Raw genomic sequence first — 12,822 nt, forward strand, 5'->3', positions numbered from 1 at the left:
AACTCATCCCCAAGGCCGGCTAGAATATAGCCGATCACCTCCTCATCAGCCATTGGCTGGCCAATGTTAGCCATAGTGTCGGCGAGCATGATCATCTTGTGATAATACTCCACTGCTGATGAGCCGTTCCGCTTGGTGTTGGAGAGCTGGAATCTGATGTTGATGGAGTTCCCACGATTCTGCGCTGCAAACATATTGTGCAGGGACGTCCAAAGTTCGGCCGCCGTCGTGGTGCGCATGACCTGCGGCAGCACGTCTGGCGTCATGGAGGAAAGAAGCCCGCCCATCACGGACTGGTCCTGGGCATACCAGGCTGCATATTCAGGATTAGGAACCTGCCGCGCTTCCGTGCCGGTTCCTTCCGTCACCATTGTCGCCGGAGCCAGAATGGTGCCATCAAGGTAGCCGAACAGCTGATGGCCCCTCACGATGGGAACAACCTGTGCCTTCCAAAGGAGGAAGTTGGTGCGTGTAAGCTTGATGGTGATGGCACTGCCGATCTGGGAGGCTGTGGTGGCGGCCATGATAGAGGCGCTGGAAGAAGAAACTAAAGCACCAGAGGTGTGCGGGCTTAACATGGAAAAGAACGGATCTTGGCTCTGATACCAAGACAAAGAATATGAGTTTTGCCACACTGGGGAACAACCCCTGTACACCTCTATTTATAATAGTCTTGTGGTGGAGTACAACACATGTATGAATATCAAACGCTAGACCATTCTGCAGTTTCTTAACTAGACAAATAGTCCTAAGTGCTAGTGCTAGCTATTCATCTCCAATGCGTTACAACATGGAGCACTAGCTTCTCCACTAGCAGACTCATTTAACACTGGAAGGTGGCGACAGGGAAGGCGCGGGTCAGACAGCCAAACTAGCTCTGCGCGGGGGCGTAGAGAAACCGAGGGAGGCGGCGAGCTGGCTGATGCGGCGGCGCGAACAGCACGCCCTCGTCGCAGAACACGAAGAGCAGTTCCGAAGCACGCCCGCGGCGGCGGCCTGCGACGCTGCCGTGCACGCATGGGTGCACGCGCCTACCTCGAGGCAACCGACACCACCGCTGATGTGCACGCGCTGGTGTCGATGGATACGAGGATTCTGGTCAGGGCGGCAACGGGGTGGGGCGGCGGCAGCGGAGCTCGGGTCGGGGCGGGGCGAGCTGTGCACGGTTGCCAGCTGATCCTGAGCATCGCGAGCAGAGCGGCCCTCGCGCGCGCCGTACGGTTGCCCCGTCGAGCTGGCCACGGTGGCGGGGCGTCCTCGCGAACGGCGCGGCGACGACGACGCGGCGGCCCTGGCGTTCGTGCATGCCGGCGGGGTCGGGAACAGCCTGGCGGCGCGCTCGCGTACGGGTGCCGCGCCGCGGTGGCTGCAGCCTGCTGCTGCACGACGGTGTGGTCCCGGCGACGACGTGGAGGTCGGCATCAAAATCTAGGAGGGCGGCGCCGGCGGCCGGAGAAGGAGGAGGATGCGGTGGCGGACATGGACGATCTTGCCGTGGCCGACGTGGACACTACCGGATTCACACCACCTTGAACCTCTCTGGCATGGGATGCGACGCCGGCTCCGTCGGCGTGGACATCACGGCCGGCATCTGCGTGCGCACGGACGCTGCTGCTGCACGAACAGTGGCCCACTTGTCCATATCTGTATGCAGCCCATTGACATTTATCAGTTGAAGAACCTGTCTGGGCTTCCCTGATGTGCCAAAACCCACACTCACGGCCCACAAGTTAACTGACCGACCAAAGCTACCGCCCCATCGAAACGTTCAAGGCCCAACCCGTCATACCCGAACCCGAACCCCTGCCCTCCGGCGCCGACCACTACCATGGAGCCCGCGGCGGTGGACCGCATCGCCGCCCGCCTCTCCGGCGTCGACGGCCTCTACTACCCCGCCGCCTTCCTCCGCCCCTCCCCGGACTCCTCCCCGCCGTCCCCACCGACCCGGAGATCCGCCCTCCACGCGCTCCTGTCCCGCGACGCCTCGCTCTTCCTCGAGCGCTACGGCGCCGCGCTGCGCCCCGACGAGCTCGCCTGCTTCGACGCGCTCCGAGACGACTACGAGGTGGGCTGGCACCTCCGCCGCCTGCGCGCCGCCGCCTCCGGGGAAGCGCCGCCCCCCGCGCGCGTGCGCAACCGGCGCCGCGCCTACCTCCACCGCCTGGTGCGCGAGGGGGACTACTTCTCCGAGGAGGCGATGCGGGAGCGGGAGCCCTACCTGCACCACGAGTATCTCGGGAGGTTCCAGGACCCGGTTGGGCGTGCCATGGCGCGGCCCGGGGAGAAGTGGTCCGAGACGCTGATGCGGCGGGCTGAGGAGGCCGTCATCGTGGAGAAGATTCGTGGGGAGCAGATTATGAGAGGGGTTGATCCCGGAGAGTGGGTGGGTGGTCCTGTTGAGCGGCCGATGCAGGAGCAGGAAGAAGAGGAAGAGGAAGAGGAAGAGGAGGAGGAAGAAGAGGAGGAGGAAGAGGACATCAACATGGAGGAGATTAGACGAGCGACTGAGGTTTGTTTACTGCCGATTGGTATTGATGTTTACATTTTCTGAATGGACTGTTCTTGATTTCTGTGCTACATTCCTTGTACTTACAGAAAATTGTACAAGTTTGTTTTACATTGCTTGCACTTACACAGGATTGCATAAACCTGTCTTTTGATTGTACATTGAGGCGATGTAGTTGCGCTTACACTGATTTCGGAGGACCTAATTCTAATGATCCGACCTAACTATGTGGTTCTTGAGTGCTTAATCTTGTTTTGTTGTTGGTGTTGGTGTGCTGTGCAGTATGTCTATACGGATAGTTTTGTCTTGCAATCTACACTGTGTGAAGTCTTTTGATGTAGAAAATTAGTCTGAGTAAATGTTTAAGCAAAGAATTCAGATTATTTCGCAAGGTGCTCTGCAGTTCCCTGGGTTTAGAATTGAAAATTTAGAAAATCAGTCTTCTTATGGCACTGTGGGAACTGTCATTACATAGTTCCAACATTATTTATCCGAGCTGTTCCAAGAAGTTAGTGTTGGTTGTTTTCCGCAGAGCTGCTTTACAGTTCCTCAAATGTTGTATCGTGGTTGCGGATGTCCCGCAAAGCCTCTTGGTTGTTTATGTCTGTGCCAGGTTATTCATGTTTTTTTAATGTGAAATTAGGTCTTCGTATGGCACTGTGGAATTGTTATTGCGTTGTTCCAAATAGATGTATCAGGCCCCTTCTAAGTTGATAGGGTTATATGTTCTTTTCCTGGAAGTTTTGCATCCGCAAGTTTTGTGGCCTCCGTGTCAGTGACAGGCTTACAAATCCCTTGTTACCACTGCAGTGTTTTTCTCTTCCGACATGACAACAACAGGCACCTTGCATTTTACTTGTAAAGTTAGTTGGTGTATGTTTTTTTAGAGTGAATTTCACTTTTTACCCTGCAGTTGTGCATTTGTGGCACATATTACCCCATTTAGTGGACTTTTTACAAAAGGGAAAATTTACCACAGGACACCGTTATTTTTTGGCGTTTGCTGAAACACACCGCTCGATTGTGTCTTTGTCACGTACCATTACGATTATGTGGCACATTTGCCAGAACACACCACCTGGCTAAAAAGGGAAAGCTTTGCACTTTGTCTTCAAAACCAGTCATCACAAGAAAAACTACAAAACTTTCCGTTTTTAGGCTGGTGGTGTGTTCTGGCAAATGTGTCACAAAATTATAATGGTACCTGGCAAAGACATAATTGGATGGTGTGTTTCAGCAAATGCTAGAAAATAACTGTGTCCTGTAGCAAATTTTCCCTTTACAAAAATATTCCATCTGGGAGACTTTAAACATGGTTTTACATGAGTTAGCATTTTCCTTATTTTTTGTTAGATAGCACTGGTGTGTTTCGTTAATGTGGCACGACAAAATGTGTAAAGATCCGAGGGCATCATCGATGATTATTTCCAGACTTTTCTTATCCAAATTTTCCATTTCTCGTCCTCATACTGATATTTTTGAACGCTGATTATCACCTCACACCTTGTTCAATGGGTACGCACCAGAAAACAAGGATGTAAATATTCTAGAATGCGTAATCTAGAGGATTTTTCACTCAATGGGTTAACTAGCGTCACAAATGCATAGTTAGGGGGTAAAAAGTGGAAATTTACTCTTTTTTGAATAAGTTGGTAGAGGTGTCTCTATCTTATATGTATATCCAGAAGCAGACCGGAGTCTGAGTGTACAAAGAAAGGGGGGTGGAGACAAAAGACCGTAAAAAAACAGAGGCAACAAAGATGCAACAAAAGCTAACTAGGAGGAACCTAGGAGAATTTGCTGGCCAAGTTTGGACACACAATTTGTGTTGCTCTTTCTTCGCTCTTGTGGTCCAGAGCTGCAGGTGCTAAGAAATTTGGTCTTTGATGACATTCCCACTGAAATCCTTTGGAATTTCTTGCATTCCTGATGTTCCACAAAATTCTTGGTCTTTGATCATAAATTAAGTTGATGTATGGTGAGTGGCGAGGGAGGAAATAAATGAAAGTAGAACTTGATCATTGGATAAATGTTTTTGACTGGACAACAGTAATGGTCCAACTGTGAATGTGTGTGGTCTGGAGAAATGACAATCTATTTCAGCTGGGCAAGTATGCTAGAGTTGGTAAATCTAAAGCTTATCTTTCACCTATTGTCGCTTCTGCCTTTTGGCTTGCACTTATGATGTTTGCCTTTGCCTTTTCCTTTTCTTATTTGTTCAGAAGGAAAAACAGGATATCCTTTCTCCAAGTTTAGATAGATTTATTTTATATTTTCATTTTCCCATGGTAAATTTCATCATAGTAGATCAGGAGATGTTCATTTTCTTCCTAACCTTGATTGCAGGTGGTTGCACGCGAAGATACTGGCATGGGATCCAACGGTACTGTAGCCCCCCCTGCAGGGACTTTCAAGCAAATACTATCCACCGAAGAGATGCAAGATCAGCTTGATCAGTTCACTTCTGTGATGCACGAGAAGTTCCTCTCAGGTGAAGACTCCGAGCATATGGACTACCCTCAGATAGACAACGACGAGATGCTGGATGACCACTGGTCCAAAGAAGCCAACTACGACGCAGAGGACAAGTATTTCGATGAAGACTAGGACAGTTAAGAAAATAGTGTGCTATTTAAGTTCCATATCAGTTTAGTGGCATCGGTCATGTTCAGACCCTGTAGTGTAGGAGCATGTAAATATATGAACCATGTATGACACATTACATATCCCATGAGGCATGTTGAATTGTGGGTTACAGGCGATAGGGTAACCCTGTGCTAAACCACATAGCATCTGTGCCCTGGAATTGCAGCCTGTGTTGGGACGTTCTTGTCTGAATTTACAACCATTGTAGACGTCATGACTCTGCTGGAGAGAGTGTTCAGCGTTAAGAAGATTCAGTCATGACACATGAGGATAAGAAGCCCGCGTTGATCACTGCCGCCTCTAATCTACGGAGGTTCCTACCTATTGAAGAGCTTGGGCTTTCTGATCTTTATCTGTTTCACACTAGAGGTGTGTTCGGTTTGGGAATTAGGTGGAATGGAATGGAACCATTCCATTCCTCGGAGCCATTCTCGCGTTCGGTTCAGGGATAAAATGGAATGGAACCGTTCCTTGAAAGGGAATATTCCTTCTAGATGCGGAACGCACCCGTCCGGGCAAATCGGCCGGACGAGGTGGAATGTCTCGATCTGCGTGCTAATTAACCAAGTTTAGCAATAATTAATCAAGTTTAGCAGTACTAATCATGTTTAGCAAATAATTAATCGAGTTTAGCAAATAATTAATCGAGTTTAGAATAATTAATCGGGTGACTATCTCACCCATTCCATTCCATTCTCATCCCATTCCAAAACCGAACACAGGGATGGAACCGTTCCGTGACAATTTTTTTGTCCAAACCGAACACAGGGATGGAACGGTTCCGTGACAGTGGAATGGAATGGTTCCATTCCATTCCACTCAATTCCCAAACCGAACACACCCTAGGATGGTATATCTGTAGGCTGTAGCTTTCAGTTTTGCTTTTACTCCTGTGCCATCACTTTCTCCGTTTGGATGTCATCCATTTTCCTCTTATGGTCAAAGTTTTCCGTTTACTCCTGTGCCATTACTTCAAAATGTCACCCATTTTCCTCTTATGGTCTACTGCTACTTAGGTATCTCAAGCGGCCTACCGCATTTCGGTCATCCAAAGTAACCGAGATTTTGCTCCGTTTGGAGCGGACTGCAGATACAAAAACTTATGGTCAATTTTTTTTTGCTTTTACTCCTGTGCCATGCTTTAAAATGTCACCGATTTTCCTCTTATGTTGTACTGCTACTTAGGTATCTCAAGCGGCCTACCGCATTTCGGTCACCCAAAGTAACCGTTTTGTTCCATTTGGAGCGGACCGCAGATACAAAAACTTATGGTCTATTACTCCTGTGCCACTGCTTTAAAATGTCAACGATTTTCCTCTTATGTTGTATTGCTACTTAGGTATCTGAAGCGGCCTACCACATTTCGGTCACCCAAAGTAACCGTTTTGCTCTGTTTGGAGCGGAGTGCAGATACAAAAATGGCTGCCTTTGTCCGTTTGGATCGGGGTAGACCTAGGAGCTTGACACATTTTCTTCTGTAATAATGTATTTATTGATAGAAAATAAATTACAAAGTGCGACAAAAGAAAGAAAAATAGCTGGAAATTACTGTCGTGGGAGGAGGCAGTGGTGTCCATGGGTGGTTGCGCACAGGGGTCGCCGGAGGGGTGACTGGTCTGCCCTGCGCCAGTTCGGACTCGCGCAGCTAGACGGTGATGATATTCCAGTGCGTGAGCTCCTCCAGCTCACTATGTGCGATGGTGATCTCCGTCGCCTCCTCATCAGTGAAGTCTGGCTGCTGGACCTCCGGATTGACAAGAGGCGCATCGCCACCGTCATTGTCATCGTCGTCGTCACCGCTCATCATCATCGCCTCCATCGTCATCGAAGGGCCCGCGGCCACACTTGCAGGTGCAAAAGTCGACGTCACTGAGGTAACTTAGCGCGCCCGCGTGGGTTGAATTCCCATGACCCGAAGGTGTCCCAGTTCGCTGAGTTCATCCCAATAGCCCGGATATGACCCGAATAGTTCTAAAAATGGCTCCTGATGGACTCTTAACAAGGAAGAAGGCTCTCTCCCTTTGAAAAAAAAAACAAGACAGATAGCTCAGTCAACCTCATTGAATTTAACGTTTACCTTTTCTTGATAGATTCGGGATGTCGTATATAAAAAAAAGAAAAAGAAATTGCCAAATGGCTTTGCACACGCCGGCGCGGCGCCGACCATGGCAGGAGAAGGCGCCAGCACCGCCACCCAACCCCTGACCGGCACGTCACCACCGGTGGCCCCGCCCCTAAGCAACCACGGTCGACGAATCCTCCTCCCTCAGATTCGAATCAAAGTCCCCGCTTCCCCTACCTTTCACCAAAACCAAACGCCTCCGGTCGGTCGCCGCCTATTTAAGCCGTCATTCTCCTCGCCCCACCTCGCTCTGTTCCATTCTCTCCCACGTTTTCCCTTTCCTGTCGCGGCCGCCGAATTCGTCGGAACCGGCCAACCATATCCGCTGCCCCACGCGCCTCCCGACCCTACGTCCCGCCCCACGTGCGTCCCGACCGCCTCCGGGGAACTCGCGCGCGCGCGCCGGCCCAGCGCCGGCGGCGGACCGGACATGGCGCGCCACGGCGTCCTCTTCGCGCTGCTGCTCCTCGCCGTCGCGGTCGCTGGGGCCGAGCCGGAGCGCGCGCCCGAGGAGGCCGCCCAGCTGCAGGTGCTGCCGCGCCCGCTCGTCATCGAGCTGCCGACCGAGGAGAGGTGTCGCGACGGTGCGGACGAGGAGGGCGCGGCGGAGCTGCGGTGCGCGAGCTGGAGGATGGCGGGCGAGGCCAACAACCTGGCGCCGTGGACCGCGCTGCCCGAGGAGTGCGCGCCCCACGTGCGCCGCTACCTCACGGGCCCCGCGTACCGCTCCGACCTCGAGCTCGTCGCGCGGGAGGCCTCCGCCTTCGCCCGCGCCGCCGCCACCGCCACCGCGGCGCGGGCCGTGGCCCCCGACGCTGCCTGGGTGTTCGACGTCGACGAGACGCTGCTCTCCAACCTCCCCTACTACGCGCAGCACGGATACGGGTAAATTTCATTCAGGCCCCCGATTCCCGAAATTGCAGACGGTAAATTCATTGATTCCTGAATTGGGGAATGCTCACGCGCGTGTCCTATTCGATTTGAAAATGGCCTGCAGGCTGGAGTTGTTCGACCACCTCGAGTTCGACAAGTGGGTGGAGCGGGGGGAGGCGCCGGCGATCCCCTCCAGCCTAAGCCTCTACAACGAGGTGCGGGAGCTGGGGTTCAAGACCTTCCTGCTCACCGGCCGCAGCGAGGGCCACGAGGGCGTCACGGTGGACAATCTCAGGAAGGAAGGCTTCCATGAGTGGGACAAGCTCATACTCAGGTAGTACATCGCGCTTCACCGTCCTGCTACCATTGCACATTGCTACTTTCACCGGACTTTCCCTGGGGCAATTCGGCTAGTGATGATCCATTATCTTCATAACCTGACTAGCTCATGGCCATCTGTAGCAGAACTTTTTCGATAAAGGGAATATATTAATATCGCAAAGATATCAATTACACCCAGCCTCTGCAACAACGTAATGCCCTAATAGCAATACGGATGCACACAGCCAAAAAAAAAACAAGAATTACATAAAAGAAAAGTCCCACACTAAAGTGATCCATTGTTTGTAACAACAAACCGAACACCACCAAGACAACACCAGAAATCCATCTTCTCCAAAAGCGACGCCTCCAAGAAGGAAACGGTGCACGAGCGCCGTCGTCACCCTGATCATAGACCATAGGTTTTCACCGAGGAGAAAGTCTACGCTCGCAAAGCAATACCTTCAAGAAGACCATTGCCAGGCACAACCAATTAAGGCCAGACCTTGGGTTTTCACCCTGCAAGTTTAGACCTGAATCTCTCCTATGTTGTCGCCCCCACTTTTCAATGTTGCTACTCCAAATCATGGATCACCAAGCCAAACCTTATCGGCACCAGAACTCAAACCTTCATTACTAGTTCTCAGATCTCGATTTCCGATGCCATTCTGTGCGGCTGACTTCACCATGAGACTAAAGACATGTCACATGCTGGCAACAGACTGCAAAGCTTCGCAACGCTCCTTCTGAAACCAAATGGTCAGAAAAACATGGCTACGCGCGACCGAATCCCATCCAATCCGGCAAACTCCTGACATGTCGTCCATTGGGGTTCGCCAGCGGAGCCATCCGGAACTTGACATTCCAACCAGATCAAAGAAGACAAGTAACAAGCATGCTGTGGGGCTGAGGACCTGCCAGCAATAGCGCCACCATGCCGAGTTCAGGAGTCCTGCTCCACCCCTAGTTACAACAGAATCGGCCTTGAGGCTTATGGTTTCCTCGCTGCCAGGAGCCAATGTGGCTGAATTTCCTGCTGCGAGATCCCTGCTAGCCACATCTGCAGATCGGAGCAGAGCACCCAGCAAGCCGAAACAGATTGGGTTGAGCCGCTCTTCAGCTCTTGGCAGCCAGCTGTTGCGTCGGGAACAGGGCGTTGATTAATCTTCAATGGTGAAGACATATGTCAGCTCATCAGTACAGACTTGGACTTGGAGGCAAACAAGTATGCCCAGCGCATCTGCGCTACCGATCTTGACGATCCCTTCACCTGCAACAAGCTGATATCCTCCACGCCGCACTAGGCGTCCCAGGACGCCGGAGAAACGGCATCCCCGGGCCAGCAACGCCCAGTTTCACGGTTGTCCACTCGATTCACACCGCCACCGTGGCTACAGGGCGCACACGCGGGGCCGCATCCAAAGCTGTGGAGGACGGCAAGACGACAGACTCGCCACCAAGCTGGGCGATTGGCAGGCTCGGGGCGCACGCGGACGGCCACATCCAAAGCTCCGGCTTGAATCTTTGGGGCTGAAGCCCGACGGCAGAATCCCGAGAAGCGGTGAATGCACGAGCAGATCAGATCGTCCGACGGGACAAAGGAAGAAGCTGGGGACAAAATGAGGAGGCTAAAAGAGGGGGCACCCCACCGCCGCCGTCTGCCAACGGCATCCTCCGGCGACGGCAGGGTGAACAGGGCGTCGGACAGAAGGTTTGTTTGGTGGCGGCGGGGGGCCTCCGGAGTCGCCTGTCTGGCGACCCGGGAGGTTAGGTCTGTAGCAGAACTAGGGACTTGCCCCCGCAATGCTTCGTACTTTGGCATCTCATTGACCCATTTTATGTTCCAAATATTTAAGTGATGTGTGTGTGTGCGCGCTCTTCACAATAATTAATGATTAGGACATCCACTGAAATAATACTGTACCTAAACTGCCAAATTCAATCTCTGCCAAAGGAAAATCCTTGTTGCATTCTTTCAGTTGTTCGTTATGCTTTATCGAATGGTGAATACTGCTAGGTCGTTGCTTCAGGCCTAAATTTGGTGCCAGTCCTGCCCTTTTATCCAAATGTTCATATCGCATTATGACGACCTGAGAATAGGTTAATGTCGTTGCATAAGCATTCTTTCAGTTGTTGATTATTTTCTAAGTACTGCACAGTGAATCCTACTAGGTATAGGTTCTTCAGATCTGTATTTAGTGCCGGTCCTTCCATCCAAATGTTCATATGGCATTACGACAACCTGAGGAATAAGTTAAGCGTGAAATTTCTATGTTATGTTGCTGAATTAACAACATTTTATCCTCTCAATTGGGTCAACTGAGCATTCGGCATCCAATTTGTTTGCCGAGCCCAACTAGTGTTCCTCATTTTCTGCATAATAATGGAACTCTGAAACATCTCTCTGCAATGTCCAGGGCACCAGCTGACCGGAAGAAAACGGCGACGGACTACAAATCAGAGAAGAGAAAGGAGATGGAGGCAGAGGGGTACAAGATCCTAGGCAATTCCGGCGATCAGTGGAGCGACCTCTTGGGCTACTCCATGAGTGCCCGTTCCTTCAAGCTCCCCAACCCGATGTATTATATCCCCTGACCGAACACAAATGCTGGGCGTGTGAGAAATGCCGTGTTTATTTGATGCATTTTCCATGCTGGCCAGATTGAACCCTGTACTGACTGCGAAACAAAACTGAACATGATACTGAGATGAAATTTATACTGTACAGAAGCTTCACTAAATTTCGTGTAGCATACATTGAACTTGCAAGCTGAAATTAAAGGATGAGATGTGACTTTGAGGACACATTCTATAAAGAAGGCGTCGAATATATGGAACTCTTCTGTAAAATATCCAATGACGTTTATCAGTAAAATATTTGAACTGGCCTAATATATTTCTAAATCTCTTGTGCACATAGTTTACCATAAGTTTTCCTACCTCCGCCTGAGCAAACAGTTGTTCCGAAGAGATTCGATTCGATGGTCACCAGCACGGCTTGAACGCTATGGAAGCAAAGGATCGCTAGGGCCTTTGGAAATGAGCGTGACCAGAAAAACCTCCACCAAATGTTGGTGGATATCAAGGAGGAGTTCCAGCTTTTGGAGAGGGCGAAGAGAGGAGGGAGTAGCATTCTAGCGCGAGAGCAGGCCTTAGGCGGAGGGGAGGGGTTCTTGTGTGAGTGTGTCACAGCCCTGTTGCCCGCAACAGTTCAACTGTTCTTGTAATTGTTTTGCTTCTTCTTCTATAAAGATAAGACACGCTTTGCGCATGCTCTCGAAAAGATAAGACCTTGAATTTAGGAACACTTAGGATGGTATGAGTGAATAGAGGGAAGAGGCTAATAGGATCGACACAAAGGTAGTTTCTTTAGATGTGGAACCAAGTGAATTCATGTATATGATAACCAAGCAAGATGACAAGTAAGCAACGATACAACAAGTAAATGATAGAAGTAGTCGCAATGGAGACATGGAGACATGAGGATGATTTTCGTAGTTCCTTCTTTGTTAAGAGAAATATATTAGGACATGACGCCAATGTGAATATTTTTCATAACATTTGTGAATTATTAATTGCTTATAATTATGCCACTATTGTCTGAGAGAGAAAAGATAAAGTGCACCCATGAACCTAGGTCCATTGCTTAGGTGACAGGTAACTTTCGCTCCTATCCTCTTGCAATCTAGAGGATCAAGACATCTTTACATTTATTGTTTACTTTCAAGTAATCAACCTATCTCTTTACTTAAATTGTTCAATGCATAGATAACTAGAATTATTCTCATGAAGTTTGATACACATTACTTCCACTTTGACATGTGTTGTTTCGATTCCGTACACTTGGGGGTTGTCAGGTGCCGGCGGGATGATATGCCTCAGTGGCGCTCAACCTGCCATCATGGAGCTATTGCTCGCCAGTCTTCGGTACCAATTCACAGGGCAGCAACCCATCGTCGAGGAGCTCGACGTGGAGTTCGACATCACCATACGGGGGAAGGCCAAGCTCATGATGCGCGTTGTGCAACATAGTCCAATGAAAATTATTGATTTCAGCTCAGTCATACTTGATAGCATAATTGTGAAGAATTTATTTTAAATCACCATACTACTAGTTTGTTATTTTTTCCTAACAACTATATCACATATGTACAATTACTCGATAGGAAAGTTTTCTATTTTTATGATTTATCCAAAATTGTTATAAATTTGGCAGCCCTTCCGGTCCTGCCTCACGAGCTCTACGAGTTTTTCTTTTTTTGAGAGCAAACACATATTTCATTAATAGAAAATCAAGTTACATGAGTAAACAAATTTGGAAACTAATAGGCGGACGGGAGAAAACATGTGTGTT

At 50.0% G+C, this 12,822-nt stretch overlaps 2 protein-coding genes across 2 annotated transcripts; both read left to right on the forward strand.

Moving 5' to 3' along the window:
* The first annotated feature begins 1,798 nt into the window (after positions 1-1,798).
* LOC124667052 (coiled-coil domain-containing protein 97-like) lies at positions 1,799-5,291 on the forward strand. The gene is made up of 2 exons (XM_047204388.1): positions 1,799-2,509; positions 4,853-5,291. Exons 1-2 carry the CDS (start codon positions 1,829-1,831, stop codon positions 5,111-5,113), a joined length of 942 nt encoding a protein of 313 aa, XP_047060344.1. The 5' UTR covers positions 1,799-1,828; the 3' UTR covers positions 5,114-5,291.
* A 2,413-nt stretch (positions 5,292-7,704) lies between these two features.
* On the forward strand, positions 7,705-11,281 carry LOC124703693 (acid phosphatase 1-like). Its single transcript, XM_047235918.1, has 3 exons — positions 7,705-8,159; positions 8,272-8,481; positions 10,886-11,281. The coding sequence occupies exons 1-3, from the start codon at positions 7,705-7,707 to the stop codon at positions 11,061-11,063; spliced, it is 843 nt and encodes a 280-aa protein (XP_047091874.1). The 3' UTR covers positions 11,064-11,281.
* The last annotated feature ends 1,541 nt before the right edge of the window (positions 11,282-12,822 follow it).

The sequence above is a fragment of the Lolium rigidum genome, chromosome 1 (assembly GCF_022539505.1).
Source record: "Lolium rigidum isolate FL_2022 chromosome 1, APGP_CSIRO_Lrig_0.1, whole genome shotgun sequence".
Classification (NCBI taxonomy): domain Eukaryota; kingdom Viridiplantae; phylum Streptophyta; class Magnoliopsida; order Poales; family Poaceae; genus Lolium; species Lolium rigidum.

What these genes read in the sequence shown, in the direction of transcription:
- LOC124703693 (XM_047235918.1), top strand. Translation starts at nt 7,705, where the DNA reads ATGGCGCGCCACGGCGTCCTCTTCGCGCTGCTGCTCCTCGCCGTCGCG. An exon ending in TACGCGCAGCACGGATACGG is followed by an intron (nt 8,160 to 8,271) that starts GTAAATTTCATT and finishes AATGGCCTGCAG; the next exon opens with GCTGGAGTTGTTCGACCACC. An exon ending in TGGGACAAGCTCATACTCAG is followed by an intron (nt 8,482 to 10,885) that starts GTAGTACATCGC and finishes TGCAATGTCCAG; the next exon opens with GGCACCAGCTGACCGGAAGA.
- LOC124667052 (XM_047204388.1), top strand. Translation starts at nt 1,829, where the DNA reads ATGGAGCCCGCGGCGGTGGACCGCATCGCCGCCCGCCTCTCCGGCGTC. An exon ending in AGATTAGACGAGCGACTGAG is followed by an intron (nt 2,510 to 4,852) that starts GTTTGTTTACTG and finishes CCTTGATTGCAG; the next exon opens with GTGGTTGCACGCGAAGATAC.